Source organism: Ctenocephalides felis, unplaced genomic scaffold (assembly GCF_003426905.1).
Source record: "Ctenocephalides felis isolate EL2017-DRISC unplaced genomic scaffold, ASM342690v1 CF-g0.4_SCAFFOLD_01886, whole genome shotgun sequence".
Lineage (NCBI taxonomy): Eukaryota > Metazoa > Arthropoda > Insecta > Siphonaptera > Pulicidae > Ctenocephalides > Ctenocephalides felis.
The window spans coordinates 56,958,510-56,979,971 of NW_020538040.1; the positions used below are offsets into that span (position 1 = coordinate 56,958,510).

Consider the following 21,462-nt stretch of genomic DNA (forward strand, 5'->3'; position numbering starts at 1 on the left):
CTTTAAATGTTTGTATGATTGTTAAATGCGACGTTACATACGAAAATCCCAGTTACAATTGATGTTTCAGTCACACCCCCATAAGTTTACGTTATGGCGCTCACTCGCACGTATCTCGAATTTTGCTCGTATGACAAAGCAAACGAGTCGCTTCTTTGGCGGTGCGGATCTCAAGAAACTAGTGTGACGAGTCGGGGGGGGGGGGTGTACTATTGTATGTATAACTGTGCACTAATTAATGTAACGTCGCAATAAAATGCAATGATTCAAAAAATTCCAAATAACGTGACGTTTATTTATTTTCACAAACATCAAAAATAATGAAAACTCCTTACCCTTGGTGGACTGTGTATGTAACTACATGAGGGTTCGTCCAGAGAATGCGCAGCCATATGATGATGTGTCTCATGCGAATGCGGCGAGCATGAACGCGAGCAACGTCGGCGAAGTTCGCATGAATCATCGTAGTACAATCTATTGCGAGGAGCAGGCCTGCGGCTCGCGTCGCAGCTAATGTCGTCACTAAATCACAGAATAATTGATAAATACCGAATAATTCGACCAGAGAGCCAAGTATGATTCAATCCTCACAAAATAATAAAAAGTAACTAAAAATAATCCAGATTGAATGTTCTTTTTCAAAATGTATATTATATAATTTCTATTTAAGTGCTTCGATATATACAAAAGCAATAGCCAAAGTGTTCGGAATGAGTTCTTTTTTAGATAGTAATGTAGACAAAATTTATTATTTCTAGTGCGCTATTACATATCTACGATAACCCAGCAATCGGGACTTTTGTTAAAAAAAAATCTAGAAACATCCATCTTTGTGATTTTTTGTTAAAAAATAAAATATTAAATTATCATCACCATCAAATTGATCAAATACATTTTGAAAAATATTGTAGCAGTGCTACAGTAGCACATAATTATTGAAGTGGCGATCAGCTACTAAAGTAGAATTACACAGGTCCACAATGAAAATAAGTTGTCTGTATTAGATGTGCGGTATATGTTTTCCAATAAACTTTTTACCTAACCCAACTTTGAAATAAAGTATACAGTAAACCCTCGCTTTACGCGGCAAGTGCGTACCGTGCAGTGTTATAAGAACCTCGTATTTAACATACGATTCAGGCTAACTCGTAATGCGTTCTATGTAACCTTACATAGTGCAGTATGGGAACCGTGCTATGGAAGACTCAGAGTTGGTACAAATCGCGCCATTTTTATCGTGCTGTATGGAGACTAAGAAATGCAACTTGAAGTAGGAGTAATACGGACGAAATGACATTTATGACATTGACACCTTATTCAAAAATTGGCGCGACGCAGTAGTCAGCTCAATCGCGTTTTTAGACAGCTATTATATAATCAGACATGTCTAAAATATAAAAGTCGATAACAAAACTTACATTAACACCCTTTAGATATCAAGTTCCTATAATCATTCAAAGGTTGCGCAAGGAATTTATGCGTTGTTGAACGAAAACCGTGTAATAGGAAGTCCGTGTAGTCGGAGGGATGTCGGATTTTTAGCTCCGTGTAGTATGGGAACCGTGTACCCAGAGTGCCGTGTAAAGCGAGGGCCTACTGTATTCGTGTTTAGCGGTAAAAATGCATTGAAAAACATATGTCGCATACTCAACAACGACAACTTCCTTTATGTGGACCTGTGTTATCTTGAAACTTCTTTTTAATATAATTATAGTAGAATTATTTTGAATTGTCAATAAATATTTAACAAAATTTCAATATTGAAAAAACTCTTACTTTAGCCAACTTTCATTCAGGAATTTAATCATAACTAAATTTGAAATATTATGTTATTATGTTTATTATACATGCTATACATGCACAAAACTATATAGATAACATTGAAATACCGACTGGAAATTTGCTGACTACTATAAATCAAAATTGACGTACTACAAATTACAATTCTTCATTAACAAAGGCTGATAAGACTGAACTATATCAGGTCAAGGGTGCGCGAATCATAATAGTTCGATTGATTAACATAAATTGATATATAGTAATAAATACTGGATTTTGACGACAGATGCTTGACGTAAATTAACACAAACTGAGTCGTTTCTTGTTATAAATTATTCAACCATTTATGAAAATCTTTAAAAAGTAAACTAAATTATGTATACTTACTTTATGCTGCTGCGGACAAACATGTTCTGAAACATAGAATAATGTGTTAATTGGTTAAAATAAGAATAAAATAAACAGATTTTAGTATTACAATAATATTAATAATTATAAAGAATTTCTAAAGCTAGCTGCAAATAGCATTATGCCTTAAGACAAGTTGCATGAACGTATACATGACTTTCATTAATAAGATTTGAGATTCAGCTATTTAGGTAACTTGTTGTTTAATATGTATTTGTTATAAAAAAAAACGCTTTTACTAAAGAATAATCAAAACGATTTTCAATTGATATCTTTCAAACATACTTAAAATATCTAATTCTTAAAATAAATTTGTTTAGCATAATTCATTTTATTCATTTCGGACCTATAAATATATTTTATTTAAGTTTGGACTTTGGAGTTTCAAACAAAACACTACGCAGATGCTTCGACATAGATTCTGATTAGAATCGCTCAAACGCCCGGCGAAATTTTAAACTTTGATGATTTTTTATGATTCAATCACTCATCGTAGGCCGATACTATTTTATTGCATACAAAAATTCACAAATTCATCAAAATTGACCAATTTTGTTTTTAATATTTAATTGCAAAGAGACGGCATACGATCTTAAATAAAATGTCTAAAAATAAAAAAGGAGATATAAACTTTTTAAATGTATAAAATGCATAATGTATATTTTGATCGGCAATAAATATATGCCAAAAAAATAAATAAAAAGAAACGGCCCGGGCGATATTTACCAAAAACTAATCAACGCGATTCATAGCCAATTTCCGTGGAATAGTTTTTGAATATTTAAAATCGGTTCAAATTGTGGGCTAAAACGTGGACAATTATTTTCTTTACACTTTTTAACTAATTACAAAAGAAACTCGACTGATTGTCGCACAAAACTAGTCAAAGCAAGTCCTCAACGAATGGTTTTTAAATTTTGGAAAAAAAACGTCGATGAATGGCCAAGAGGACGGTTCATATACACTGACATATACTTTTCCCAAATTTGGTCCCATTTCGATACAGAATGACTTGAAACGTCGATAACATAAAATTAGCAAATCGAAATATTTCGTGAAAACAAACTTCTCCCTAGTGAAGGCAATAAGAATTTTCATATTTTTTTTTAACTTTCCGTAGAGTAAGTTATAGTAATCGCAAAAAAATCGAAAATGAAAATTTTTGCATTTCTCGACGTTTCAAAGGTTTCTGAATATTTTGGCATACCTTAGAAAAAATGGATGTATGTGTGTGTGTGTGTTCGGTTACAAATTTTCGTCGACGATTTCGAGAACACCGATCAACCGATTTAAATAATTAAAAAAATATTTGATTCGTACTGATAAGGAGACGTGCTGATTAGTTTTTGGTGGAGGCAATTGTAGCCGTTCCGAAGATACGGTACAAAAAGTGCTAAAAACGGTAACACGGTTTTTAAGAGAACGGAGCGTCCGATTTTAAAAATTCAAAAAACATTTTACTTGTATTGACAAGATGAATTTGGCGGTCAAAAATGATAGACATATGCACATCAAATTATCAGATATTTTATAGAGATTTTTACAATAAGTATGAATTTTGTTTACATTCCTATGGGTTTCGTACCAATGTTTATCCGTTAGACGGCGACGCGGCGCTTACGCGCTTTGACATTTCGTCTCTATGCAGTTAAAGCAGTACGATTGCTTTGTTTTGAAAAAAAGTTCAAAATTTCCAAACTATGCCAAAATAAAGAAAACTTTTTTTTCAAACAATTTTTTTTTTGGTTCTCAAAAATCTAATTTTTTCGAAGTAAATTTTTTTCAAATATGTTAATCGCTTTTAAAAAAATAATAATTTTTGGTTCGGGAAGTTCCAGCAATTTGCTTTAAAGCACGATGCCTTAATTGCCTTAAGACAGAATTCCACTTGCAGCTAGTTTTAATTTATTCTGCAATCTGCTTTACATGAGCATTAACATTAAGCAGAGATTGCTAACAATGATTATGCTACAATGTAAACCAGTAGATAGTATATTATTTGTGCAACTATACCCACGAGAGGCGATTTTCACTTGAGGCTATATTTGAGATCTATGACCTCAAGTGGAAATTTGACATCAAAGTCGCCAATCTTATTTAAACATAAGCTAAATTAATTGAAATATTACATATTACACAATTTGCATGTGTGCAAACTAAAAATTTTGGGTCCATATTAATAGAACAAAAATCGATCCTATTACGTACACATAGTCTATACTGAGCTAAAGTTTACAAATATATAAGTCGATTAATAAAGTATAAATTATATACAGTGCTGAATTTACAGTAGGGGCAATCGGGACTACTGCCCAGGGCGACAAATTTTGGGGGGCGGCTAAATTTGGATAGTGAGAAAAAAATTTATAAAATATAATCAACTTTTGTTAACAACATTTTTTATTTCAAGAAATATAATTAACAAAATATAATACGATTGCAATGCAAAATTTGGGTTGAAATAAACGATAACTAAAATTTATTATTTTGCCTTGCCTAAGTTATCAAATTTGGCAATTTGGCTAATATAAAGATCCGTAAACAAGCTGAAAGTTTAATTAAAATATGTACTTCAGTTCTCGAGCCCTCTTAAAATGACGTATTTGTGCACTTCCAAGCTTATAGCGTCGAAAAAAATTTAAACTAGTGACTCGTGGCATTGTGCCTTAAGACAAATTACTGAAACATCCCGTACTGAAAATTACATTTTATAAAGAGCTTTAAATTTTATTGAAAAATGAAAAAAAAAAAATTGTATTTTGAAATTTTTCGAAAATTATAAACTTTTTGCAAAGCAATCGCGCTGCGTAGCTGTTTCAGAGAAGAAATATCGAAACTCAATTACCATTTTTCGTAATTGCCTGTACCAAAAGCTAATCAGCACGTCTCCCTATCAATACAAATCTAATATTTTTTATATTTTAATTATTCAAGTCGATTGCGAGAACACGGATCAACTAATTTATGATTCAATTCCTATTGATAAGTAGACGTGCTGATTAGTTATTGGTCAAGGCAGGTCCAACTGTTTGGAAGATTCTGACCAAAATGCCAAAAATGATAATTCAGTTTTTGAAAAAAAGCGTCCAATAACATTCAAAAAAAATTACAGAATAAATAACTGCTTAAAAAATTTGAAAAAGAAACATTTGGCGGACAAAAGTGATCATAAGACATATGCACATTAAATTATCAGATATTTTAAAGATATTATAATAATAAGTATAAATTTTGTTTACATTTATATAAGTTCTGTAACATTGTTTATCCGTTAGACCGCGACGCGGCGCTTACGCGCTTCTATATATTGTCCCTCGCAGCTGAAGCAGTTTGATTGCAAAAAAAGTTCGAAAGTTCGTAAAATTTCAGGGATGAGGCGGAATTTTTGTCAGTGCCCCGGGGCATCAAATTTCTAAATCCGGCCCTGATTATATAAAAAGTTTGTCTGTATAATTACCCCGCATCTGCAAAGATCCGAAAAGCATTTTACGCAGACGGTCGGCTGCGCTGTAGTGTGCTGCCCCAACATGTAGTCCGAAACACTGTGATTCACCGAATCACTGCCGCGACGTCTCTTGTCAAAATTTTGGTTTCGATCGGGTGATCCGCTTGATGTAGCGCCAGAAGTCTTGTCTGATATGTTGTATGTGTCGTATTGTTGTTTGGCCCTTCCGTAGGTATCAAGTGATGGGCTATAAGTAGTACCGGTCGGTACGTCGTTCGACAAGTTATCGCTGTTTAATGGTCCACTGGTTAAAGCACTTTGTGGATCTTTATCCTCAAACAACAGTGCGTGGCACGTTTTACAATACAGTTCTTCGTTATAGAGAATCGCAGAGCACTCGTCTATCACTTTTCGGCATACGTCTAGAATCAAAATAAAGCACAGCATTACGATCAAATGTTGCTTTCAAAATTTACTAAGTTTTAAAAGTTATTCCAAAATGATCAATTGCAAAAAACTATTGCGATAATGAAAATCAGAATCAGATAATGTAGCCAAATTCAAAACTTATTCATTCATTCATTCATTTTAAATAAACAATTCAATTCAATCAATTCAATCATTATTTAAAGTTAGACTACAGTAGAACTTCAATTATCCGAACTCCGACTATCCAAATCGCCGATTATCCGAATCACTTTCAGAAAAAAAATTGTTCAAAAAAACTCCAAGTTACAGTTAAAACAGCTTACATTGACGGAGATGTTTAAAAAACAATGATTTTTCATTTCTAAACTTGTACATAAGTACATTTTATTTATATTTAAAACATGTGAAAATATCATGTTTCTTTCATTTAATTCAATAGAAAAAATAGTGCAATATCAAAACGTAACTTTTTTTTCTCTCCAATGGCAATTTTTTAAAAAAAAACTCCGTTTATCCGAATATTTGATTATCCGAATGGGTTCCGGTCCCCATTAATTCGGATAATTGGAGTTCTACTGTATAATTAGACAATATATTTGGTATAGGAAACAAAGTAACAGTATTTATTAGATTATTCTATTTAGAATTCCAAACGAAGAAATTACAAATGAATTCAATCAAAAATACGAGTCAGTTTCATAAAATACTAGTCACATAAGCAATGACCTAAAATAAATAAAATATTATATAAAAACTACTCAAACAGGTTCATAAACAAAAGCAATGTATTTATCGATATAAGCCCATTCATAATTAATTTCTCTTTACGATTGCGTGTAACATAATTATTGTTAATAATTCTTCATAAAATATTTATATAACTTCAAAAAAATGTAGATTGAAAGATTTATAATAAATGTTATAATAAAAATTGTAAAATATAACGTAGTACGTATAAATACAGGGCCGGTCCTACCTTTAATGCATTGCATGCAAAAAATGCGGGCGCACGCCTTAGGGGGCGTCAAAACGAGATTCAGAAATGAAATTTATATTATTTATATTTTTTTTAATTATAAAATCTAGAATACTTAATAGATAATAATAATCAATCCAACTTAACTGTGAGACACAAAAAGCATATTCACTTTGCAATGTGATATCAATAATAGAAACAATTAACCAAATAATAACCCTGCAAATTTATAAATTATTGTTCTGCTTATTGTATAATGTACTTATTTTTTTCGTTTGAGGTTGACGTGGAATCGAAAAAGAAATTATTTGGTGTTCAATCCCGTAAGAGCAAACCTACGAAAGTTTAAATTAATTTAAGAAATATATACTAATTACAATAGAAAAAATGGTAAATGGGGAACCAGTGCTTAGAAAATGGCTTGTTTATTCCGAAAAATTGAATTGTATTACATTTTTTATACATAATTATTAACTATGCAGAAATAATACAGATACAAATATAATTTTTTTGTTTCAGTATAGATAAGGGACATGTAATTTCTTTGCATCTTTTACTAATCTTTGAACAATACTTTGAAAATACGTTAAAAAAGCTGAATACAATTCGGCCCTTACGATACCAATAAGGAGAAGTTTACGATGCAATTTTGAATATTGTAAATAATGAAAAAATAAATTAAAATAAATTTAAAATTTTAATGAAAAACTATTAAAACTGTTAAAATTATTGGGTGGGGGGAGCGCTGGAATAAATCTTGCATGCGGGCGGTGAGGACCCCAGGACCGGCCCTGTATAAATACATATATAGCTTACATGTAACGGTATAAAGGGTTAATAACTATTAATAGCGAGGAAATAATTAATTAATTTAGTTACGGAGTTAATCTATCAAGTTGTCAACTGAATAAAGTAATAAATCTAATTCTTATACTTATAATTTTAGTGTTATTTTTTCAAAGTTTGTAAAGTCCTTGATGTCCTTTATAAAAACAGATGAATTTTCTTGAGACTCACGAGACCACAGTTCTTAGCTAAACAATCATATGTTTTATATTTTTATTAAATTCTTATCCGTAATTCATGAATTCAAACCCAAAATCAGGCCCAGCCGGAACATTTAAACTACAGAATGGAGTTAATCAAAATGTCTTCTGAAATAAATGACTCATTACAAAAAAAAATCTGTTTTATAGTGTTAAATTATTTCGAAAAGTCATCTGTTTTTTCAAAAACTGAAGTTATTCAATGTGTGCACTGAGCGGCTCAAATGTCTTTGTGAAGATGTAAAGAAAAATTAAAACACTTAAGGGGTATTCTAGTGTAGAAATTCAAGAAAATCGATTTTTTTTAATTTTATATTTTCAAAGTTTAACTAACTAAGAATATGTGTACGAAAAGGTTTTTGAAAATTTGAATTATTTTCGGAGATATAGGCATTTTACTGACTCGGTCTCCATACTGGTTGGCTTCACCCAAAACTTTAAATGCGTTTTTCTCAGAACAGACTTTTTCAGTACTGTTGACACGATTTCTCGAGTTCTACTTGACCGATTCACTTAAAATGTTCAGAGAGTCTTGTTTATAGACCTATCTATAGACTGAACTAGGATTATACCCAAATTCCAATTTTTACTATTTTTAAAAAAATCGAGAATCTCAAAAAAACAGTAAAAAAAAAACTTTTTTTTCAAACAGTCGCCAATTTGTAAAAAAAATCTTTTTACTCATCGCTAGTTCAGACGATTGCGACATCATTGTAGATTAATAATCTTTTTATATTTTGCATTTCCGATGGCCAGGAGGGCTGAAATCATGTCAAGACTGAGGTGCCAATTTTTTGAGACCACCCAGTTTATCAGCTGCCAGTTTTTACAATTTTCAACTTTTTTATTTTTTAATTTTTGTTTTGTATTTTAATAATATTAATAAACAAGTGGTAAAAAAATGGACAGTAAAAACATTTATTGCTTTCTTTTATGACACTTTAAAAATGACCTAAAATTCATCGCTCTACACTAGAATACCCCCTTAATTTTGATTTCTAAACTTTAAAGTTAAACTCACAGCACGCGAAACAAAACACGTGCCACGCACGGCCAAGTGCCACGCGAAGTTCCGGCTTATTAACAATTCGGCAGCATTTACAGCATATTACTATCGCCATCATTAACTATATTACTCCTTACATTCCTCCCTGGTTTCATTCTCATAAGTTACAGTAAGTCATTTTTAGGATTCTGTATAAGAAATAATAAATGAGCATTGCAACAATATAGTTGATATTGACATATATACATTCGAGATGTTGAGAACCAGAGTGGAGCAACCTAGATTATATTTTCAAATGGTTTCTATCTATTTTTATGTTTTGATTTATAATTTTATTTATATTACAAATTACAACACGTTTGAAGCCCTGAAACCAGAAAGCATATACAATTTTACTAGTATTTTACTATTTTGTTTTTGAATTTTGCAAAACTTTATAATGCAAATAGAGGGTTGATATTCTCTGACTTTCAACGCCTCGTAAAACACGTTCTTCTGTGATATAGTACTTGTAATTAATTAATATTAAAATCATTCATACTAATATCAATTGATTTATTTTAAATTATATGTGATAAAAAATCATAATATAATCTCTTATTACAATTAATCTAATTTTAATTTCTAAACAAATAGTGAAAATTGGAACTAAACGAGTAATTGCACAACTTCCAAGCACTGAATTATTTAAATAATTTCGAAATAATCACTAAAAAATTATAACAAAGTAATTCTTTCATCTATATTTTGCGACATCTTTATATATATATATATATATATATATATATATTATCTTATATATAAAATTCTTTTCTAATGAGGTATGAAAGGTTAATCCTCATAAACTATTATTTGCATTTTCATAAATCTTCCTGAAGGCTTGTTAAGGGAATTTTCTAGGATTTTTTGATTATGAAAAAAAAATACAAAAAATACGCTTATCTTTGTTTGTCATTGAAATCAATTCGACACATGAGAACTGTCATCTGGCAAAAATGTCGATTCACTTGAAATTTGAATTTACTTTAAGCGAGCCTAGACAATATTAGTATATAATATCCATATTCATGATACTGAATAAGATAAATATATCTACAATTGTCAAATATTGCCGAAAACCAGCTGATATGTGCCAGATATTAAAACTATATAAGATACAATATAGGTTTGGGAGTAGAAAATATATAATTAACTTCCCGTAGGGCAAGTTATAGTAATCGCAAAAAAATCGAAAATGAAAATTTTTATATATCTTTACGTTTCAAAGGTTTCTGAACATTTTGGCATACCTTAGAAAAAATGGATGTATGTGTGTGTGTGTGTGTGTGTGTGTGTGTATGTGTGTGTGTATGTATGTACGTGTGTGTATGTATGTGCGGATACAAATTTTCGTCGACGATTTCGGGAACACGGATTAACCGATTTGAATAATTCAAAAAACATTCGATTCGTATTGATAAGGAGACGTGCTGATTAGTTTTTGGCAAAGGCAGGTCTAGCCGTTCCGAAGATACGGGGCAAAAAGTGCCGAAAACGGTAACTCAGTTTTCAAGAGAACGGAGCATCCGATTTGAATAATTCAAAAACCATTTTACTTGTATTGACAAGATGAAGAATCGATAAAATTTTCATAAAGGTAGGTCTAGCGGTTTCGGAGATATGGAGGAAAAAGTAAAAAAATTAGCCATTTGGCGGTCAAAAATGATCATTAGACATATGCACATCAAATTATCAGATATTTTATAGAGATTTTAACAATAAGTATACATTTTGTTAACATTTCTATGGGTTCCGTACCAATGCTTATGCGTTAGACGGCGGCGCGGCACTTGCGCTGTGACATTTCGTCTCTATGCAGTTCAAGCAGTACGATTGCTTTGAAAAAAACTTCAGAATTTCCAAAATATGTCAAAATGAAGAAAACATTTTTCTTTTCAAAAAAATTTTTTGTTTTAAAAAAAAAATTTTTCCTTTCAAAAAAAATTTTTTTTTCTCAAATAAAATTTTTTTTTTCAATAAATAGTAATTTTTTATCAAATTTATAGTTTTTCAAAAATCCAATTTTTTCGAAGTAATTTTTTTTCAAAAATGTTAATAATTTTTAAAAAATTAATAATTTTTGGTACGGGAAGTTCCAGCAATTTGCCTTAAGGCACGATGCCCTAATTGCCTTAAGACAGAATTCCACTTACAGCTAGTTTAGTTTAATAAATAACACAATACGTCCAAAATTGCATATACATTATTTCTTTAAACTCATGTTTTATAAATATAATATATATATATATATATATATATATATATATATATATATATATATATAAATATGCTAGATGAACCGACAGACGTTGTACTGTGTTCACGTCTACAATTTAACTTCCAAATTTTTTAATATCTTATCTCATACTTTTTAATATTCTATTTAATATCCTTCAATTTATGGTCTTAGCATAAGCTATATACGTATTGAAAACTGCAGTTTTTTATCAGTATAAGAAATTCTGAAAGAATAAACATAGTATCTCATTAGTAGTAGTGAAATAACAATATCACCTTTGTTACTTCCAACCAATAAAATTTCTTCATATATTACTATAATTTTTATAATTGCGTACCTTATATTATTAATCATCGGAAGAACAACATGCGTTTTGTTTCAATCGACTTCAAAAGCTAAATTTGCGATCCTAACTCCATAAAACAAACACATCCCTCAAGCTCGTATCTAGCAACGCGTTAATAAATAATAAACAAAATGTTTTTGACACATCAATATTGAAAAGAAATGATTATTATGGAAATATGTGGAAACTGTTTTAATATTATAAACAAATATAAGATAAAACATTAGCTACTAAATCAAAATGATTAAAAATTGCTACATACCAATTATCTCGCCTCGAACTATGCCCGTTTTTTTTTTTAATCCACTTATTAATTCATAATACACCCATTTTCTACACGCCAATCCAATACACAGATACTATTATTAATTTTTTAAATTTTGTAATATACTTATAATTTTGAAGGTATTATTCGAAAAATTTGAGTACTGTGGCCGAATTTATTTTGAACTGGATGCGATTTTTAAACAAATGATGTAGCCTACTGCGATAGCTACTCTGATTGGCTGTAGAGTCATTTTGATTCGAAACAAAATCCGAAACAATTATAATTTTGACATCTATAGTGTGCGTTGGATCCGTGTTGGAACATTCCAGAATTGAAAACAAAATTATAAAGCCAATAGTAGCATGCCTTGTGGCCAAACCATGGCTAATCTAGACATTTACTGGATTCGTTTCATTGGATTTAATATGAATGATTTAGTGCGTAGAAAGAATAAGGGGATACTACCGCATTACATTCTTCCTAGAGTAGGTGAGATAGCATTCTACAAGTAAATGGTTCCAAATGAAAACTTTCTCTTTTGTAAAATATTCCGGAGTTAAAAAAATCAGCTGTTAGGATTTCCGGGGGTAGGCTATAGAGGGGAAAGCCATCAAATTAGCAACAAAACTGCGGTCAATTTGCTTTTCAAGTTAGCAAAGTGGAATGTGAAAACAATGTGAGGGCAGGAAATTTCATCGGACAGATTCACTATGTATGAATCCGGAATAGACCAATCCGAGAAAGAAGTGGCGGTTATGATAAGAAACAAGTCGGTGTCAGGTATACCCAAAAACTCCGATCATAATTTGCTAATACCCGACAAATCTAACGAATAATCTCAAAACAGATAAAAAAGACAGACCTGAAGCCTGAAAAATTGAAGAATAATAGAGACAAAATTCTACAAAAACGCAGTAGAGAAAGATTGGAAGAGGGTAAAAAGTTTCCTTCAGGAATCGCTGGAATACATGGTCGAAAAGGTATAGGAAGTAGCCTTGAATAACGACATAGATCATAAAAAATGGATAAGCAAGAAAATAAATCAAAGGATTGATAAAAAATTAAAAAGGCATAAAACAGAGTAGGCAATGGCGAAATACATAGACAAAATGTGTAACAGAATAATAAACTTCAAAAACAAGATAATCAAAAGAGATGGACTGAGCTGAAAGGAAAAACAGAAATACATAAATATTGGAAGACGATAATAGAAATAGAGTTATCAAAGACAAGAAAATTCTCACCATAAGGGAGAAATATATTGAGAAGCTGTAGGATAGAGAATATCATCCTGACAATATTGAAATTAAAAAAAAAGTGGTGGACACAGACGACAAGGAACCGTGCATATTGAGAAGCCAAGTCGAGAAAAAAATAAAGGACATGAGAAGAGGAAAGAAACAAGAGATGAAACAACATGAAAGAAGCAATATTCCGATGGACCTGCTGAAAGAATTGGACAATAACAAGTTAAAAAAACTGACCAAACTACTGAACCGAATATATAAATATACTAAACGGGCATATGGCCAAAGAACTTTCTGGATGTCACAATAATAGCTCTTGAAAAAACGCCCAAAGCAAACAAGTGACCACAGGACAATTGACTTCGCATACAGAAAAGGTACTGGCCAAAATACTTACGAGACGGCACAAAAATAAGATCGTGCAAAAAATTAGCAAAAAACAATTTGGTTTCAGAACAGGAAAAGTCACCAGAGATGACATTGGAATATTAAGGAAAATGTCAGACAGATGTCTCGATGTTCAGGAGCCTTCGACAGAGTCAACTGGAATACGTCTACAAAGATTTTGAAATCTATTGGCGTCGATTAATGAGACCACAAGATTATCCAAAGTGTGTATATGTAACAGAAAATAAACGTCCAAATGAATCAAGAAGATACAAACAGAATTACATGTCACCGACCTTACTCCACCCTGTACGAAAGAATAGCTCGTCAACGAGGTATTTGAAGACACGGGAGATTTTTCGATTGGAGGAAGAATAAACACCACTATAAAGTACGCTGATGATCTCGTGGTAGTATTAAAATCCAAAACCGAGCTACAAATCATGATGAGTACAATCGTCGAAATGGGAAAAAGATACGAATAGAAATCAACATCGACAAATCGAAAGTGAAGGTATGAAATCGAGAATTGAAAAAGTGGATCATATCCATAACTTGGGATACTGCACAAGAGAAATCAAGGCGGGGATCACAAGCACCAGGGCAGCATTTACGAAAAAGACGTAAAATATCCACTTGCAAAATATTGTAATAAAGTGCTACGTCTAAAGCATAAAGTTTAGAGTCTAAACTGAGTGTCTTCTACATGCCGTCCTATAATGTCAAATAGGTATAAAAGAATTGGAAAGAAGAATGCAGATTATTGGTGACATACGCAAGAAGAGTAAATACAGGTTATTGAAAGCCGAAGCACAGAATCAGAAAGCATGAAAGCAAAAGTTCGGTAAGGTAAATTAGTAAAATTGTATGAAAAGTTATTAATATTTTTTGTTATAATTTATTTTTGTTAATCAAAACTTATTAATGGTAATAAAATGGTAATAGGATTAATAAATAAGGAAGGAACAGGGAATCATTAATTAGGGGTGCTGTCAAACCATGGACCTGCCTTCGGAGAGACTACTACATATTCAATTAGTTATTATCATACTAGATATATTTTTATGGCAAACTAGACATATTTTATATATATGAATATTGCTCTTTATATAAAACAACTTGGTTTCAATTTATTGGGTCGTGTAATTTTCATTCAAACTAATAAATACTAACGAGAATCACGAAGCACTAAGGATTTTAAATTTTTAAATTTACACCAAAATTAAGCATCAAGAAAGAAGAAACAGTTCGATTGACGTTGGCATAAAACACCCATCGCGTTTCCCATCAATTTATCTGATTTTAAAAATCAATTTATAAATTTCGAAGTTAAAATTAAGTCTAATACAATATCAAACAATTTGTTTGATATTTTTCAAGTAAATGTAGTATTTTAAAAAGAATTACTAATTTAATTTATTTAAAACATTAGCACTACTTTTCAAAAATTTAGTCAAATAAAAAGTAAATACACAAGAATAAATTAAGTACAATAATATACATTTACAAATATGAAATATTAATTTATAAATAAATTTCATGAAACAAACAAGACAGCTTTCGAATCATTTTTAACATTTTAAAATCATTTCACTAAATTTTATGAAACGTTGAGACAACAATTTCATTTAATTATCCTTTGCAAAAAATGCTCGTTGAAACACCGACCAACAAATTTTCATTTAAATGTTGATTTCAAAGAAACTGCTATACCAATCAAAGTAAAAAACTAATCAACGCCTAGTTATTATGTAGGTTTAGCAAATACCCAAGCGCAGGAACATAAAATACTTTTTTCCAAGTTTGGTTTCAAACGACTTCAAAAGCTAAATTTGCGATCCTAAAGCAAACACATCCTTCGAGCTCGTATCTAGCAACGCGTTTATAAAGGATAAAAAAAAGTTTTTGACACATCAATATTGGATACACAGATATAATTATTACGGAAATATGTGGAATTTGTTAAAAGTTTAAATAATAGAATATCATAAACAAATATAAGGTAAAACACTAGCTATGAAATCAAAGTGATTAAAAATGGCTACATACCGAGTTTTCACTTCGAACTATGCCCGCTTTTTTTAATTTCACTTATTATTTCATAATACACTCATCGTCTACACGCCAATCCACGGATACTATTATTAAATTAATTTTTTAAATTTTGTACTATACTTATAATTTTGAAGGTATTAATCGAAAAATTTGAGTACTGTGGCCGAATTTATTTGGAACTGGATGTGATTTTAAAACAAATGATTTGAACCATGGGAGCCGACTACTGCGACAGCTGCTCTGATTGGCTGTGTACAGTAATTTTAATTCGAACAAAAACGAAACAATTATAATATTGATATCTATAGTGAGCGTTGGATCCGTCTTGGAACTTTCCAGAATTGAAAACAAAATTATAAAGCCAATAGTAGCATGCCTTGTGGCCTAAACATGGCTAATCTAGACATTTACTAGATTCATTTCATTAGATTCAATATGAATGTTTTAGTGCCTAGACAATAGGATTTCGTTTTCAAATTTTCGAAGAAAATGACTGAAATTATTTTTATACATAAACTTTTTTTAAAAAAGTTCATAACTTTTTTTGAAGCAATCTGTGTGTGACTTTTTTAGAAAAGATAAGAATAAATATCAAAACCGCATGGTATTTAATGTCACTTTTTTATTGGATCTCCGAAACCGCTGGACCTGCCTTCCCTAAATATTTAGTAAATACATTATCGAGTTAGTCAATTACAATGATTGATCTAATTTTGAATAGCCAGATAATGTTTAACTCTTTTGCCTTTGTTATAAATAATTAGACTCTGTAAATGTTCTGCGTAGAAATTATACTATAGCTAAATTAGAAACTGATCTATTCATTGTACATGAGCAATACATTTGAAAGCAATTTTTAATGAATACTTTATAATGAATTTTCTTAGTAAACAACATGAAAAATATTTGATCTCGTCGAGTATTACGAACGTTTTCGTAACATTCTTTACATTTCCTTACTTACTTTACAATGTGTCGACCCCTAAACTACACTTATTATTAGTGAACGCGGGTTTTGCTCCGATGTCTATAGGAAACAAATATATTTTTAACTACCCGTAGGGTTAGTTATTGTAATCGTCAAAAAATCGAAAATAAATTATTTTGCATATCTTCACGGTTTTTGAGCTTTTTGGCATACCTTAAAAATGTGTGTGTGTGAAGTGTTTGTACGTACGTGTGGATACAATTCTGCACCGCTCAACTGATTTGAATGATTCATAAACCATTCGATTCCTACATTCGGTGATTAGTGCTGGTTAGTTTTTGTGAAAGGTCGGTCCAGCCGTTTCAGAGATATAAAGAAAAGTGTGCAGAAAATGCAAATAAAGTTTGTGGAGAACAGAGCATCCGATTTAAATAATTCAAAGAACATTAAATTCCTAATGATGAATGAGAAGACGTACTGATTAGTTTTTCGCAGAGTTGCAAAATTTTAATTTTATTTTATTTTCCAAACAATATTTTTTGAATATCAGATTTTAATATTAATTCTAAATATAAATAATTTTAACTTTGCAATTCAGTGTTATAATTCTAACAGTATTTATCATAAACTATTTGAAAACCTTCTAGCAATTTGCCTTAAGGCACGATACCATGCACCATTAGCTTTATATTGTTAACTTCCCGTAGGGTAAGTTATAGTAATCACAAAAAATCAAAAATAAAATTTATTGTATATCTTTACGTTTTAAAGGTTTCTGAATATTTTGGCATATCTTGGGAAAAAATTGATGTATGTGTGTGTGCGTTTGTGTGCGGGATACAAATTTTCGTCGACGATTTGAAGAACATTCAATTTGTAATGATAAGGAGACGTGCTTATTAGTTTTTGGCATAGGCAGGTAGGTCTAGCCGTTTCGAAGATACGGGACAAGAAAAAACTAAAAATAGTAATTCAGTTTTTGACTGAACGAAGCGTCTGATTTGAATATTCAAAAAACATTTTATTTATATTGACTAAACGAAGAATTGTTCAAATTTTTGGAAAGGCAGGTCCAGCGGTTGTGGATTCTCAATAAAATTAAGTTAAAAAAATGCCATTTGGCGTTCACAAATGTTCGACATATGCACATTAAATTATTAGATACTTTATAGAATTTGTACACATTTTATGTAAATTTTTATGGGTTCCGTGCCAATTTTTTAATTTTAAAGTTTACGTATATGGTTCAAGCAAATGTCCTCGACATTCTCGACAGTATGGAATTACCGATTTGTATGATTAAAAATCATTCGGTTCGTACTCGATCACGATGCGTTTTTGCAAAAGGCAATTTTACCGTTTCGGAGATATAGAGCGCAAAGGGTGTAAAAACGGTTATGCAGTTTTTGAGAGAACGGATCATCCTATTAAATTAATTCAAAAAACATTATACTTGAGTAGATGGTGTACAAAAAATGCTTTTACAGAAAATTTCGTGATGTTAAAAATTTTCGAAAAAAAATTGAAATTTTCAAGAAGTTGAAGTTTCAAAAAATTCAAAGTTTCGAAATTTTCCATCATTTTCAACAAAACAACTAAATTTTGAAAAATTTCAAATAATATCAAAATTAAAAAAAAAACGATTTCTTAAAATAAATGAACTAATTTTTAAAGCCTTAAGACACGATGCCATGCGCCGCACTAGTTTTCTCTTAAATTGGCATAATATTATGAGTGCATAAAAATAGGCTTTATACATGTATACACTGTGAAGAATACTGTAGATTAATGTCAACCTTCAATTGAAAGATTATTGTTTTTGTACTAAATAGACTGCTAAGTAAAAACTTGCTGACAATATGTTTAGTACAGTTGTTAAAAGATTATAAAGATTCATTCTATTTTTCACAGCAAAGAGTTATATGAAGGTTCGAGTTGTCTTGACCAAAAGCCATAAAAAACCTTGGCAAAACTTTTCTTTTGGAAATACTGAGGTAATGCATCTCAATAATTACCTGTAATTTATAATTTTACTATAAAGAATTGAAGAAAGTTAAATTAAATTAAAAATTAAAATCGAAGTTGAATAGAATTAGAAGTTACAAAAAAAATCAAATGAAAAAGAAAAATTGTATAGGTTATAATATATATATATATATATATATATATATATATATATAAAAGATAGTACAAAATGTAAAAAATGAAATGTGGGTGGCTAAACGCTCAGAGTAAGCGAGGCCAAATAAATAAATATTTCAGTATACTTTAAAAAACATGCACATGATTACGAAAAAAAAGCTCTAGAAAATAACAAATATTCAATTTCAGTAGTTGCATTCAACACTTCTTTATTTATGGATAACTTATATTAGCTGTTTTTAAATTGACAGATTTCTGAATAAAATGTCTTATATCAAAAATAAAAAATATTAAATACTACAATAACATGTAAAACATTTATTACGATTATTCAGAAAGACATCAATCATACTTCGTTGGTCATAAAATGCAATTGCACCAACTACATTTAAAAGATATTTTTATAACTTCCTCATATATTGCTTCTTTTGAAAGAGACTTTGAAAACTTATTAAACGATATCACAAAGTAATTATTATTCTACGTCTAAATATAATGCGTGTAATTGCACAAACCTAATAAAGATATAACACACAAAACCATTAATTTTGATAATTAAGTTTTTTTTTTTAATTATTTGATAAGAATATTTATAATTATTATGATAAACGCAAAAATTATTAATATGGTCAGTTTTTTACAATATCGCAATATGTCATTGAATTATTTTTCAAATTATTCAGAATTAAAAATGCCGATTCAAAATGATAAAAATGTATATATGAAAATATAGATACTGATTAAATAAAATATGTATCCATCCATCCAGATAAAAAGTATAGAAAGAAAACTAAAATATGTTTCCTAAAATATTTTAAATAGATCCATACAAAACATTTTGTACTTAACCCTTTAACTCTAATACAAATGAACAAATCTTTGTTCGTATATTTTTTATTTATTGATTATGAGTTTTGAAGACATTTTATCCAAGATAGAATTTTCAAAAAACACCAAGAAATACCATCGGATAAGGTTTCACTAAAGAAATAAAATAGGAACCAAAATAAATTTAAAGAATTTGTCATATTTAATTACAACAGTAATTATTTATTTTCTAGTAGAGCTTTCATTACTATTATAATATAATAACATTATTAACGTAATATTATTATATTATTAGATTCCTTGTTTGAAGTTCAACACAACGTATGTGAGTCCAAGAGTCACATATATATATATATATATATATATATATATATATATATACTAGCTGATCCAGCAAACGTTGTTTTGCCATAAAAAATGTCTAGTATGATAGTAATTAATTGATTGCAAATTAGTATATACGCAAAAGGGACAGCTAACAAAAAACATATAGTTTATCCACTGCAAGGCAAGTCACATATGAATGTTCCTGGATCATATTAATAGACTTTGCAAGAGCCAACCTAATCTAAAACTGATTTTATTTAAATTGAATAAGCACATTTACAAGTTTCAATATTTTGATACATTATTATTGCGCTTTTCATTTAGTTTTTTACTTAGGAAGAAAAATCCGACAATTTATTTTTAAATTATGTTGTTGTGGCATGCCCAGCGAATTGACTAATAATTATGACTGATATTTATGTTTCAAATTCTAATTCATAGTATATTTTTTATGATGTATATATGTTTACACATACCTGATATTAAGTATGCAAATAACTGATATTAATTGATATTTTATTGCGTTCTCCAATTCTTGGCAGTAATAATATACATTTTATTTAAACATTATTGAAATTACCAAAAATATAATATTTTGGCTATAAATTAAGATTTTTAATATACTATATCGTCTAAATGTAATCTATATGCACACGGTGAGCAATACAAAAAAACGATTCAGTATTTTAGGCGTCCATCGCGGACAAACAACCTGACATATATATATATATATATATATATATATATATATATATATATATATATGTGTGTGTGTATATATATTTATTTATAGATATAAATTTATCTAGAAATGATGTAATTCACTGTTCCTTTAGGATTATTTTAAATAGCCCAAAAATATTCGATACGTTTTCTTGAACTTTAAATTAACTGGCCTTACGTGAAAATGTCGATGTTTTTTGTTCCTAATTAATAATTCAAAATATAATTTTTCTACAATGTTTTCTCAATGCAATCTAATTCCATTTAAAAAATTGTAGTTACTCTGAAAATTCAGAATCAACTCGCATAGATTTTCATGATAACTACGTAATCACGTACATAATCTTACATATTCTGTCTAAAATAGCAAATTATTAGCGACAGAGCATGTCACTTTTTTATTCTGCATTTGAATTTAATAAGTTAATTACACTTTTCGTTCATTACACAAATGGTATCATGGAAAGTTCGATTTATACTCGAAGTTGTTTCCAAAATAACTCAGGGAATGGCGTTGACTTACTTATAATATTTTGTGAATGGTACCAAGCAAAAGGTACCAAGTCTACTACAATTATAAAAAGTAGTAAATTTCTGAAATTATGAATTAGATAACATGGTGTAGTAGTTCACGAAAGGTCATTCTATTTATGTGTTTTACTAGTTAGCCAATTTATTAATTATAATAAAAATGTAACATTTAAACTGTGAAACATGTTATCATTGAACATATTTCGTGACCTAACGGTTCAAAATAGGATCACATGAAATCAGATATCAAATGGGTTCCAATTTTGGGCATCTCAAAAGTTGATCTATAAATTAATCCAAACTTTGCCAAGCG

General features: G+C 29.9%; 1 protein-coding gene across 1 annotated transcript in view; it reads right to left on the reverse strand.

Moving 5' to 3' along the window:
- The window catches only part of LOC113378847, a 138,774-nt gene that overhangs the window by 21,922 nt on the left and 95,390 nt on the right, over positions 1-21,462 (reverse strand). Inside the window, exons 3-6 of the mRNA XM_026619465.1 lie at positions 9,105-9,277; positions 5,645-6,054; positions 2,167-2,192; positions 336-522 (exon numbers count right to left, since the gene is read on the reverse strand). Coding sequence (XP_026475250.1) covers positions 336-522; positions 2,167-2,192; positions 5,645-6,054; positions 9,105-9,207 — 726 coding nt within the window. The 5' untranslated portion in view covers positions 9,208-9,277. The remainder of the gene's footprint in view (positions 1-335; positions 523-2,166; positions 2,193-5,644; positions 6,055-9,104; positions 9,278-21,462) is intronic.